The 14,078-nt window shown below is 43.2% G+C and overlaps 1 protein-coding gene across 1 annotated transcript in view; it reads left to right on the top strand.

The window, feature by feature from the left end:
* UNC80 (unc-80 homolog, NALCN channel complex subunit) overlaps positions 1-14,078 on the top strand; it is a 129,844-nt gene that overhangs the window by 55,079 nt on the left and 60,687 nt on the right. Inside the window, exons 24-27 of the mRNA XM_056348450.1 lie at positions 852-987; positions 6,023-6,156; positions 8,980-9,145; positions 12,679-12,882. Of these exons, the coding sequence (XP_056204425.1) occupies positions 852-987; positions 6,023-6,156; positions 8,980-9,145; positions 12,679-12,882 (640 nt within the window). The remainder of the gene's footprint in view (positions 1-851; positions 988-6,022; positions 6,157-8,979; positions 9,146-12,678; positions 12,883-14,078) is intronic.

Genomic DNA, 14,078 nt, shown 5'->3' with positions numbered 1-14,078 from the left:
TTTTACATACTATGTTCTCTTCACCTACCTGCAGTAAAGAAAGTTAAGGAAATCCTTAATAGCTCTGAAATGTTTTAGGAGGAATGCATTCTTCTTGCTAACACACCCTTATCTGTAGCTTTACTGATAGCACCATGAGAGTGGTTTACATGCTGATAATGATGCTGGCAGACAGCCACAAATAAACCATCAGTGCCTTTCTGGAAAATGTAACAGTATTCAGTGGAAATGTGTCTGTCTGTGTTCTTTACATGGATTCCCTCTACATCATTGCCCATGCATGCTCCCAGCTTTTATAAGCATATTCTTAGTTCACTTTTTGGAAAGTGCATCTCCTTTAAAGATAGAAGCAGGCTTTCCCATGGGCATTCAGCAGTTTTGTGGAGGAAACAGGGGCTGTTATTGGATTCCTAAGTCACAGGATAGTTTCTTAAACAGAAGGCGTACACTCTGAGTGGAAAGGCTTAGCAAAAGTGTGGAACACACATATCAAGGGGAGAAAAAAAAGTGGAAGAAATGCATGCAAAATAATGGCGTAATCTCCTCCTCCCTATCATGTAGGTTGGGTGTTTGTGTTGTTATCTAACCAAATCTGCAAAAAATTTCACCCTGAAAATTGACACTGTTTGCAAATTTTGGATTAAAAAATGGGGAAATAAATTATGGTCTTCATAGTAATTAATCTTCTTTCATCTCTTTCTCTACTTTACTGTACTTCACAGATGATAAAGCCAGGACATTCTGTTCTGGCTGGAACATCTCCACAGCCTGCATGGGCCAAGCCCTTGACCACCAGTGAGTTGGCCTGAAATTCTCACCTCCTTGTGCTTTCTCTTCCTACCTGTCTGCAGGCAATCGGCGTCCGCCTCAACGAGCTGTGCCATGCTGAGAGTGAGAGCCCTGCCAACCTGCTGGGCCTCATTTATGATGAGGAGACCAAGAGGCGCCTGAGAAAGGAGGATGAGGAAGAAGACTTTTTAGATGACAGTAAGGAGACTCCCTTTACTACAAGAACCCCCGCTTGTAAGAACCTCTGTTTTAGGAGCACTTAATTTTTCTTCTCTTTTCATCCTCTTGCCACCCAGCTGTATTTCCCAGTCCCTCACCTTCACCCCAGCTTTCTCCCCTGTTCTTTCCGTGCCTAGATGTACAACATGACAGATGGGTAGCAGCACTGAGAAACTGAAGGAAAAGGGCAGGAAACCGGACAGTGAGTTGCAGTTCCTGTATAAATCATAGAATCATTTAGGTTGGAAAAGACCTTTGAGATCATTAAGTCCAACCGTTAACCCAGGACTGCAAAGTCCAGCACTAAACCATGTCCCCAAGCACTGCATCTACACATTTTTTTTAAACACCTCCAGAGTTTGTGATTCCACCACCTCCCTGGGCAGCCTGTTCCAAAGCTTGACCACCATTTCAGTGAAGAAATTTTTCCTAATATCCAATCTAAACCTCCCCTGATATAACTTCAAGCCCTTTCCTCTCGTCCTGTCAATTGTTATGTGGGAGAAGAGACCAACCCCCACCTGCCTACAACCTCATTTCAGGTAGTTGTAGAGAGTGATAAGGTCCCCCCTGAATCCTTTTTCTCCAGACTAAACACCTGCAGTTCCCTCGGCCACTCCTCATCTGACTTGTGCTCCAGACACTTCCCCAGCTCCGTTGCCCTTCTCTGGACACACTTTAGCACCTCAACGTCCCTCTTGTAGTGAGGAGCCCAAAACTGAACATGGTATTTGAGGTGCGGCCTCACCAGTGCCAACCAGGTACAGAGGGACAATCGCTTCCCTGGTCCTGCTGGCCACACTGTTTCTTGTACAAGCCAGGATGCTGTTGGCCTTCTTGGTCACCTGGGCACACTGCTGGCCAATGTTCAGCCAGACATCAACCAGCGCCCTCAGGTCATTTTCCACCAGGCAGCTTTCCAGCTGCTCTTCCCCAAGCCTGCAGCGCTGCGTGAGGTTATTGTGACCCAAGTGCAGGACCCAGCACTGAGCTTTCTTGAACCTTGTACAACTGGCCTTGGCCCATGGGTCCAGATCCCTCTGCAGAGCCTGCCTGCCCTCCAGCAGATCAACACTCCCCCACAACTTGGTGTCATCTGCAAACTCACTGAGGGTGCACTCAGTCCCCTCATCCAGATCGCTGATAAAGATACTAAACAGAACTGGGCCCTATACTGAGCCCTGGGGAACACCACTTGTGACCGGCTTGCCCACTGGCTTTAACTCCATTCACCACCACTCTCTGGGCTCAGCCATTCAGCCAGGTTTTTACCCAGAAAACAGTACACCTGTCCAAGCCATAAGCAACTTGTTTCTCCAGGAGAATGCCATGGGAGATGGTATCAAAGGCTTTACTGAACTCTAGGTAGACAAAATCCACAGCCTATCCCGCATCCACTAGGTGGGTCACCTTGTCATAGAAGGAGATCAGGTTTGTCAAGCAGGACCTGCCTTTCATAAACCCATGCTGGCTGGGCTTTATGCCCTGGTTGTCCTGCATGTGCTACATGATGGTGCTCAGGATGGTCTGCTCCATAAACTTCACCAGCACCAAGGTCAGGGTGTCAGGCCTGTAGTTCTCCAGATCCTCCTTCCAGCCCTTCTTGTAGATGGGCATCACATTGGCTAATGTCCAGTCTTCTGGGACCTCTCCAGTTTGCCAGAACTGTTATAAATGATGGAGAGCGGCTTGGTGAGCTCCTCTGCCAGCTCTCTCGGTAACCTCAGGTGGATCCTATCCCGACCCATAGACTTGTGTGTGTCCAAGTGGAGCAGCAGGTAACTGACCATTTCCTCCTGGACTGTGGGGGCTTCATTCTGCCCCTCATGCTTATCTTCCAGTTCAAGGGGCTGAGTACCCTGAGGGTAACTGGCCCTGCTGTTAAACACTGAGGCAAAGCATTAAGAACCTCAGCCTTTGTCACTATGTTTCCCATACCCACATCCAATAAAGGATGCAGATTATCCTTGGCCCTCATTTTTTTCTAATGGATTTGTAAAAACATTCTTTGTTATCTTTTATGGCAGTGACAGCCTGAGCTCTAGCTGGGCTTTCGCCTTTCTGATCTTTGCCCTGCATAACCTCGTGACATCCTTACAGTCCTCCAGAGGTGCCTGACCCTTCTTCCAAAGGTGGTAAACTCCTTCTTTCCCCGAGTTCCAGCCAAAGCTCTCTGTTTGGTCAGACCAGTCTTCTCCCCTGCTGGCTTGTCTTTCGGCACACAGGGACAGCTCGCTCCTGTGCCTTTAAGATTTCCTTCCTGAAGAATGTCCAGCTTTCCTGGACCACTTGGCCCTTCAGAGCTATCTCCCGCGGGGCTCTGCCAACCAGGCTCTTATACAGGCCAAAGTCAGCACTCCGGAAGCGCAAGGCAGCGGTTCTGCTGAGCACCCTCCTTAACTTCTCCAAGAATTGAAACCTTTCTCATCTCATGATCACTATGCCCAAGATGTCCTCCGACCACCACATCACCCACCAGTCCTTCCCCGTCTGCAAACGGCAGGTCCCGCAGGGCATCTCCCCAGGCTGGCTCCCTGCCCAGCTGTGTCAGGGAGTATCTTCCACACACTCCAGGAACCTCCCCAGGCTGTTTCCTCTCTGTTGTGTTGTATTTCCAGTGGACATCTGGTAGATTGAAGTCCCCCACAAGTACAAGGGCTAGCAAATATATGTATGTATACTGGCAACTGCAATTATAAGCAGGGTAAAAATTTATTTCTTGAGTCGAATTTCTGTCACCCAAGTGCCAAAAGTGCTTCAGACTCCCATTCTTCCCAGTTATTTCTGCCAGAACATTTGTATAAGATTAGCTGCTTTTCTGTTTCTTAAGATTGAAGAGTCATCTCCTTACCTGATGTGAATTGGCACAGCTCTGCCAGAGGCTTTTAAATCTTGACTTCAGTATATTTGCCTGATTCTCAGACAGAAATACAGTACAGTGGTATAAAAAGTATCATTAAAAATCTGTGTAACAAGATGAGTAAAACACACACAGTTGTGCCTGTGTGCATGTATGGGTGGGAGGGGTGACAGATCACTGATTCTGAAAGTCTAGATAGGCATGCAAATTATAAAAAACACTGTGAATTAAAACAAATTAAGTCAAGCACATACTGTTGTAGATGTAGGTGAAGGTGGTATCAAAGTTTATGTCCTCTCCAGATGTCATTTGTATATATGTGTGTGCTGTAACGTACAGGTTCCTGTGTACATGTACTGTTGTTCACCATTGATGTAGTGTGCTAGCACTGTTTTATCTTCTGGTTTCTTTTTCTGTGGTTCTGGGTTTGTTCTTACTGCATACAGGCCCACTTTGGAGTAGAGAGGAGTAGCTGGGAGCAGTGGAATGGCACTTGTGGGAAACAATCTCAAGAGAAGGTATTGGCCCTAAGCTAGACCTTCATATGTGCCACTGTAGTGTGCTAGTGCTAGCTACGTGAATGTGGGTGGCTGTTCTGGGTATTTTATTTGCCCTCTAGGAGATATATCTAAAGCAGGAGGTGGGTGCACCCGAAATTTCCCCTTTTCTGCACCATGAATGAACAACTGCATTTCCATGACTGAGTGACAGAATAGACTTTCTTGTCCCTGTTCAGCCACAGATACTAGGCACTCAAGGGGGTGTGGAACTGCTTTTTTAAAGGGTTGCCTAAAAGAAGTAAACAGAGAGAACAGGTTGTGGTCTAGCAAGCCATTTAAAAGCTTAAGTACTCTCCTGAAAGCCAGGGTCTGAAAATAACTGATTTGCATTCCTGATGAAGGCAGAGACTTTCCAAAAGCTGACCTGTGTGCTGTTGGGAGTAGACTGAGAAGAATAAAATATGCAGTTGGATATTCCGTTACACTGTACGTCTCATCTGTATCTGATAGTTCAGATTATTTTAGTCCCTACAAAGTCCATACATAATTCATTACTGGTAATGCATACAGAGGAATTAGCAAGCATCACAGAGTTAATGTGGTTTTAACTGATCCATGCAGTGTCCTCTCACTTGCTTGGTTCAGACTGTTTCTTTGCCAAAAGTAATTAGATCATACATGGGGAAAGCAAGTGAAAACACAAATATCTCAGAAATGTATGTAGATGGTAATATCAGGCATTATTAAAAAATGGGTGTGGTCAGTTGATTTTACAACTAATTTTATTTTTATTATTTTTTTTCCCTGTCCATTATCCTAAACATTATTTTTCAAATTGATCAAGCACTGAAGAAACCTTTATACTTCTCAAGCTTTGAATGGCATTAGATGGGTTACAAAGTATAAGGCTTTTGAAGCTGATTGTTTAGATGCAGTTGAGACAAAACTCCAACTATTTTGATAATCCTGCTTCGCTTTCCCAGTTTTGTTTTATGTTAAGCATTTGAATGGATAATTTGATTAAGCACTTTGAATATTTTTTCCTTGATTATCTCTAAATAGCACTTGGATTCGCTGCACAAATAAAGAAGCCTGACTTCAAAGGAGGCTGTCTTTTCCAGTTATCAGGGTAGTAATTAATAACAGGCACAGTACCTCTTTGCTGGCTAGTCATAATTCCATGTGTTTTGAGAAATTTTCCTATATTTGAAAGTGACTCTTTTCTAGAACTGCATATTTGGCTGAATGCAAAACTGTAAACAGGAAGAAGGGTGTCTACCTGTTAACTTGTATAAGTTTTAAAAGAGGTGTATATAAAATGCTGTAAGATCATGTTAGTTTAGTAGGTACCTCACCGTAATACACTATAATATATACTATAGTACACTACAGTGTTACTTCACTATAACAAAATATAATACATGCTATAGTACACTACAGTGTGTTAGTACTGTTGCATATGCTGGTAAATACATGGATTCATACTTGTTTGACTGTTACTTTTAGTGTAGGAATAGTAGCATAGAGAGAAGTCTGGGTTCTCCTTGTTTTTAGTGCAGCTTGCATTGTGGACCATATGTGAAAATGTCAATCACCTCTTGGTTCCGGATTCTGTGTAATCCCCTTGCTCACCATAGAAATATTTTTTTCCCAGGCACTGTGAACCCTACCAAATGTTGTTGTCCTTTTGCACTGAAAATGGCGGCCTGTCAGCTTCTCCTGGAGATAACCACTTTTCTCCGAGAGACCTTTCCCTACATGCCCAGGCCACGTACTGAGCCTCTTGTGGTAAGTGGACAACACACTGTGGAGAAGGAGCCATGGCCACCAAAGTCATTGGGCTCTGAGCCTGTCTGAGGAGAGGCAGGGTGGGGCAGTGGCTCAAGTGGATCTCTGACGGGGAGAAAGGAGCCCTTGTCTGGTGAATGGAAGATGGGCAGGGCGCTCAAATGGGTTGATTAAGAAGGTAAGACTGTGGAAGCACATGCACTGGAAGTTCAAGAAAGTTTCAGAATAGAGAAGAGGGTAGCAGATGGATTGAGAAACTAGTGTGGGGGACCTGAGAGGGGTGGGAGATGGACTGCAGGAGGTGACAGCTCATGTGCTACCTAGCTGATTAGGAGGGCCAGTTGACAGAGAACTGAACAAGGCAGATAGAAGACAGGAAAAGGATGGTTTACAGAGAATTTGCTGGAGCTTAAAACTTGCAGATTTTTCGTTTGAGTTAAACAACAGAATTGAAGGGACTTGGGGGGAGAAAGAAAAGAGACAAAAGAAGTGAGGAAAGAAAGTCTCTGTGAGACTGAGAGGCACAGACAAATCCTGACATGAATAGTAAGCTAAATGACTGATAGGTGACAACTAATTTTGTGAATAGCAGAGCCCATGAAACCTGATTTCCAGTGGTTCACTCTTGTGTGGATTTTCTTATGACTAATGTGGTTTAATGCTGCCTTCAGTCTGTTGTTTCACAAAATACACAGGCACTCAGTTATCTTTTGTCAAATTGGGTTGAAGGTGACCATCAGCTCTTTAGAGGTGGTGGGAATGGCATGAGACAAGAACTGAGTGGCAAACATGCAGTTTCATCTTATAAGCCTGATTTCATTAGGAAATCAGGATAAAAATTATAAAGAAAGAATGAGAAGTTAAATTTCCAAGTGAACACGAAGGCTTTAGCCCTGCTATTCCAGTTTTTGTTAATGACACTTAGATCATATTTTGCTGATGACAGTTGTGCTTGACAGGCTGATTTGGCTGAGCATTACTGTAATTAAGTTATGAAATTTATTTCAAAGGCTTTAGATGACCTATGATGAAGTGACTCAGCCCCCAGGTATGCAAGAAGGCCAATTTTAAAAAACAGGGATAAATTCAGCAGAAATCTTCCTAAACACTTTCTTGATATTTTTACCATGTAATAAATGACTGCGTCCAAAAGCAGGATAATACCAGGGTTTAGAATTCATTTCAGTTAAGTAGTTAGGCTTGGAACTAAGAATATGCTGGGTAATGAAGGTCAACAGAATTTGTGCTTTTGTGCCAGACAGAGATGTAACTGATTAATAGCTTTCCAGACTTGTTTATGGGATAGAAGGAGGAGGAATTATTCTGTGATGCGTAGGCAGAAGAAACATTAAGGTCACATTATGCAAGAGCCTATTAGAGAAAACGGCCATTGAGTGCTGCTTTTAACTTTGTATGGAGAAAAAAACCCCAAAAAAACCCCAAAAACCAAAAACATGGAAGTTTTCAATTCTAGAGATACTACAGACCATTATTTTAGGCACCCAACTTTTCATATCCCAGGTTTTGTTATTGAGGAAAATAAAATATTTCCCTTATGGCAATCAACTGTTAGCTTTTCTGACAATCACTTATAATTTTCCCTGGAGATGCAAAGCTGACTGCAAATGGTTTGGGAACTTCAGCTGGTGTTAGATAGGCTAGTTAACCCATTTCAGCACAGCTCAGTCTAGAACATATGTTTGAGAAGACCATTTTTTATTTATGTATTTATTTTCAAACCCACTCTTAGAGTAGCAGGCTTTGTCACTACCCAAGTAACTCACAGTAACTTCTATGGGAGTTTTGTGTGCAAATTCCAGTATAAGATCTCCTGAGCCTACAGAGTTTTATCTGGAATTTTTGGATAAATTCAGTGATATTATCATTCACATTCATCAACCATTTATCCACAGCAAGGAACTTTGTGTCATCTTAGATTTTAGCTCGTTCCATCTTGGGTGGGGAGATCTCAAAGCTGATGATATCCCCAGTCAAAAAGCACAAATGGTGTTCTAAAAGAGCCCGGCATTTTAACTGTGTTTGCCAGCGTGGGAGTTCGCAGTCATTCTTTCTCTTTTTTTAGCTGTGGTTAGAGAAAGTGGATGATAATCCACAGCTTGTGGGATTTTAGGACTTCTGCTTTTTTGGCCCAAGCTGGTAGCCAGTAGATTGCACAAATGGTGCCATTTCTGTTAAAAGGAGAAAATGAGGGTGCAAAGTAGTTTCTCTCTGGTGCAATGGTGTTTGTTTTCTAGAATTTAAGTGCAGTCAATGCTTTTAATACTCCCTGTTTTCCTCTGTGTCCCTTCAGCCTGATCTGCACACATAAAGCTTTCTGTGGGCCATGCTGTCACGGCTGTCACACTGCAGCTAGCTTTCTCTCAGCTTCTCTGCCTCTGATGAGTACAGTAGCAATGCATTCCCTAACCAACGACAAGGAGCCTTTTGGAGCAGAGACCTAACCATCCTCCCCACATCTTGGGCAACAGTCACCTTTTATTGCCACCTATCCATTAGGGACCATTTATGTGATTTATGTGTTTTCCCTCTTGTGAACTTGCAGACAGGGTGCCAATTCACTCAGCATTGTTCACCAGGCCCGTGTGTTAACACCTCTTAATTCTTCCATCCTGATAGCATGGCTCAGTGCGCTGCAAGCTCAAAGAATAGCTGGATTAGAAAATGTCAGGGTAGATGGAGAACTGTGTGGTAGAAATAAATTCCCATCTAAAGCGGTTCTTCCTGAAGCTTCTGTGGTTGCAGTGGAAAGCATGGGGGCTCATACCGCTCGCACATCTGTGTGGTCTCTACATTCTGATACAGGATCTGGAGAGCTGCAGGCTGCGTCTGGACCCTGAGATGGATCGGCACAGGTATGAAAGAAAGATCAGCTTTGCTGGGGTTCTGGATGAAAATGAAGATTCAAAGGATTCCCTGCACAGCAGCAGCCACACCCTCAAATCTGAGGCTGGTTTCGAGGAGAAAAAAGGTTTGTCAGCACAATGAGGCTTTTGTATTCTCAGGGCTTGTGAAGTGGCGCTTGATTTTATGTTTTCATTTGCATAGACTGTGTTAAAAAGCAGGCGGCCATGGAGTCACGTGGCTTTGAATCATTTCTGAGATGCTTCTGGCCTTCTGGGTTCAATATAATAAATGTGAGAAGCAAAGATGTTAAATTTTACGAAACACTGCTATGACTGAAACCGATTGAGAGCATTGCAAGATTTCTAAAAAGGAGGATGCCTTGATTCAAACTGTCTCTCAGTGAGATGCTGAGAGAAGCATCACTATTTGATTCACTTTAAAAATAAAGATCAAAAGTGTTCTTGATTGGTTTTTATTCTGATTACAGTTTTTAGTTTTGGGGAAACCACAGAGGGAAGACTGTGATCTTTCTGTGAAAATTTGTACTGGTTTGGAAGTCATGGCATCTCACAGAATTAGTGGTTGATCACTTGATCTCTTGAATTCTTTGCTACCACATGAAAAACACACACATGTGTGGCTTTTGATGGCTAGCAGATTATTGTTACCAACATATTGTATACTGTACAAGCAAACCTCAAGCTCACTGTGTTTGCTGAGAACAGCAGATTGTTTCCATTTTTGAGCCATCTCATGCAAAACTCACATACTATCTGATGGTACAAGTGTTGCAATACAATAGACAGTCATCGTGCGTATTTGCAATTAGTGGCTAAACTGCTAGGCAGTTACCTGTAAATGATTCTCCCTCTAAAAAGTCTTGTAGAACTGTTTAAATTCTGTCTCATAATAGCCATATAAAGGTGTGGATGTTTGAATGATAATTTTGATGATTGCTTGAAAAGGATAAATGTTTGATGATCATTTGAAAAGGATAGAGTCTGTGGCTGGTTATCCTCTAGGAACTGTAATGTGTATTAATGATTCAGAGGAGCTTTTACTGACTTCAGGGGGATTTGGATAAAGTTTGCATTGTCTTCAGCTGTGACCCTGCCACAATTACTGGAGAAAATATCAGAACTGCATCCAAGACTCACATGGTGTAAAACTGCCTCCGAGATTGTGTCAGGTGAGACAGCCCATGAAGACAGCGAGGTATCCACCTGAGAAAGCTGGATAAACTCATGCTCAACCCCATTTTTTGTACCCTTGGTATATTGGCAGCCCAGAGAAGCGCACAGCCTTATGGTCTGTCTGACAGTCTAAGATCAGTAGGATAAGATGTCTCTAACTATTTAGATGAGGAAAAACTTTGTTTGGGGCTTGGGTTTTTTTGAAGGTAGTTGTGTCGATTACTTGAAACAACTTTTCAGCCTCTCGGGCAGCAGTCCCATCCACTGGGATGTTACCTGAGTGGGAGAGTGCCTACAAGCATACAGTCCTGCTGGAAAATGCTGGTCTCTAATTGTCCTATTTTTATTAGAGACAATGCTGACTTAGGTTTTCCTTCATGTGTTGTTGTGCTACAGGCATCGTGCAGAATTGAGTTATTTTTGCAAAGACAGTATTAGCTTTCTACATCCTTGTCTCTGTCAAAATACATTTTCCCTGCAGTTTGAGCTTGATTTTTTTTTTCCCCACTCTCCCTTTTCCCTAAGCTGTCATGTAGTATTCCTTTACTAAAATTGCCTCTTTAATGCATTTTAGAGACGGGAAGAGTGATTCTGGTAGGAAGGCTGAATCCTAATATACTAATATACTCTAGGAAAAATATATTTGCAGTATTTTGGAAGGTAAATAAATGCAAGATAATGTTATATTTAAAATTACAATAATGATGTTCTTGTCTCTGGCCACAGCATATTCTTCTGGGGATCCGCCTGGGCCAAACATAACCAATGCTGAGGCATCTTTCATAATCTGCACTCTTCTAGATAAGAAAATGCTGTATGAATGTAACTAAATTTTTCTTGCCTGCAGTGACAGGTTTCTTTACCTCAACCTCTTTAATAAGTACTAATCTGTTTCCTTTCATTTTTTCCGGAGTGTTAAAAACTTTGCTCTCATTGCTTACCCCAGGTGTGGCTTAACAGGTATCCAAAAGCTACGAGTTTACTGTATAGAATCTGCTCCAGGTAGGTCTGAAATACAGACACTAAAGCTAGGTAGAGGCAAGCTCTCAGAGGATCATATATAGTATTTGTGTGCTAAAATGGGGTTCTGCAGACTTCATGCAATGCAGTTACAAGTGTTTAAGTGGTTTGGTGTTCAGGGGAACTGAGCCACTGTATTGAGGCTAATCTGAACAGAATTCAAGCAGTAGAGATTGCTAAGGAACTCAGCGTGGTCACTTGGAGGGAGATTCTCTGGTCACTCAGCAGTGATTTGCCCAGCTCATTCACGAGGACTGAGGAGTAGCTCTCAAAAGCTATCCACCTGTCTTCGGCCAGGACATTAGCCACTGGAAATGGGAGTGGGAATTTGGTTCTGGAGGAATTAGGGGCACTCTCAGGAGTAAAGGTGTGTTTGATTTTTCCTGAAGCCAAACCACAATTCTATTAAAGTATTTTGCTTTCCCGTGGTATCCAAAAAGCTGTATCCTGTTCATTCTCAACAACACACCAAAAGGTAATCGATCACACATGGCCTTGCCTGATTAGATCTGCAGTAAAATGACTGAGTGTTGCAACATTTGGACTGACATTCTGCCATGTACTGCCTTTGAACTAAAAGGAGAATGAAAGTGCAAACGGTTGGTGCTTTGAACATTGAACCATTTCATGTCTGTGCTTATCAAAAATGCAGAGTGTCAATGGATGTTGTTAATGCCTGAAAGCTACTGATTTGTCTGAAGGAGAGGATCTACGTGCTCCCGTTTCCTCTAAAGCATTCTAATGACGAAGAGTAACATGCAGAGACACGGATTTATGCAAATCTTACTTCAAAGAAGTCTTGCGTGCTAACCTCATGAAGCAGACTACTCTTCTGCAGTCACACGTGCTGTATGAATAAATAATTGATCCTACTGCAGAGCTCAGTGAGGTTTACAGAACCCAGGCCCACAGGAAAATAGGTTTGTCCACGGTGCCTTGTTCATGCTTGGGATTCAGCCATCTATCCCTAGCAAGAGGTGATTCTGCACTAATGTAAACCCCAGGGGCTGGCAAAGAAAACTGCAATTTACATCCTTTGGGCAGATCCTGTTTCCTGTCGGGAATTGATTCAAATTGGTGTAAATCGTAGGTTTTCTTTGTCCATATTTTGGGTTTCTATTAGAACAGCTGACTCTACTTGCTAGTGGTTGAACGAGGGCTAGTTCCAAATACAGACAAGGCCTGAGGTGACGTACCAGGTCTCCAGGAAATGAGGTGCTGAACACATTTCCGTAAAGCATCTTTACTGCCTGATTGACAGAGCTGCATTGGCGGTGGCTTTGGAAGGGAGGCTCTGGCCCCACATTCCTTGGTAGAAGAAAAAGACGCTGCAATACAGGCTGGCAGCAGCGGGTCGGGAGGGAGGGGAGGGCCAGGATATCTTTCTTTTTTAAATGGGGAAAAATTAAGGGGAAAAAAGTCCTTTTTTATTCTTTTAATACAGTTCCCAGCAGGAAGATCAGGATAGGAGGCTCCCGCTTGCTCCAGATTAAAGGAACCCGCAGTTTCCGGGTGAAGAAGGGGGGTTCCCTTTCCAGCATTCGCCGGGCCGGCAGCCTAAAGAGCACCAAGTTATCACGGCAGGACTCAGAGTCTGAGAATGAGGAGCTGCAGCTGTCCCACAGCAGGGACACTGTCACTGATATAGGTAACTTAGACGAGTGGGTGGAAAGGGAGGGGACAGTAGGCAGGACCTAAACTCTCGATGTGATTGCAGCAGAGCTAGAAATGATGAGAGACCCCCATCCCAGCAGGCTAGGAAAAACCTAGGCTTCTTCATAGGGACTGCCTGAACTAGTACCTGGGAGGAACATGGTTCAAATCCCGGGTGCAGCGTTGGCTCCGTGCACAGGTTGTCAATCGAGAGCTCCGTGTTAGAGCATGAACTCTTGGAATGCTGATGCCTGCCAGCCAAACGCATGCTGTCTTTAGGGGAGCATATGCACGTGTGTATATGCACATACACACACCCCTAAACTGTATGATATAATGAATCCATGAGGTTATATGCATATATGGTATTTTATTGTCCATAGTAACAGATAGGAGATAAATATATATGTGAAGACATGCCCTTCATATTCTGTGTAGGGTATGATGTCATTGACATGTTGTGTGACATGTAATATATATATTCCTATATGTAGAACATAACATGTACATGCTACATACTATATTTCTGCATATTGGCATATACATATATTTTTACAGCTTGCAGATGCTTTCCTTAGTCTTCGAAAGATGAATCACCATATATTTATCTTATGGAAACCAAATGCGCATCCTGCCACGAGAAATCTCCTTTACAGCTTAACTAAAGGGGCTCCCTCTGCTAGGGGTGTTAACAAAAACCTACAGTTTGGATACATTTGGAGCTGAAATAACCTCCCAGGCTTAATGGTCATTTTTATGTTGCCCATAAGATGCTTCAATATGTTAACATGGAGACTGGGATCACCTGTTCTGTAGACTTTGGCAAGTCACAGTTCACTTAAAAAGGGAAAGAAAGGATTAACCACAATTCATCCCCAGCCATCTCTTAACAGCATTAATGTTAGTTTTATAGGAAGCCTATAGGTTATACAACAGCTGGAGGAAATACAGGGATCAGTGAAGTTCCTGGAGAAATCTCCCTTGCCTGAGTTCTTTAGGACTAGCATGCTAGAATCAGGATTTTTTTCCCCTTTCATCCCCACGACATTAGCAGTTTCCATGGGCAATTAGCAGTGACGTTGCCCATTGGCATTTCCAGTTGGATGCCACTTCTGGTTGGATTTTTGTTGACATTTTTAACCACAGAGCCCAGTCAATGCAGATCACTAAACCAACCATTTGCAGCATCTG

This window comes from Falco biarmicus, chromosome 8, assembly GCF_023638135.1.
Source record: "Falco biarmicus isolate bFalBia1 chromosome 8, bFalBia1.pri, whole genome shotgun sequence".
NCBI lineage: Eukaryota > Metazoa > Chordata > Aves > Falconiformes > Falconidae > Falco > Falco biarmicus.
This window is presented reverse-complemented; position numbering and strand designations above follow the sequence as displayed.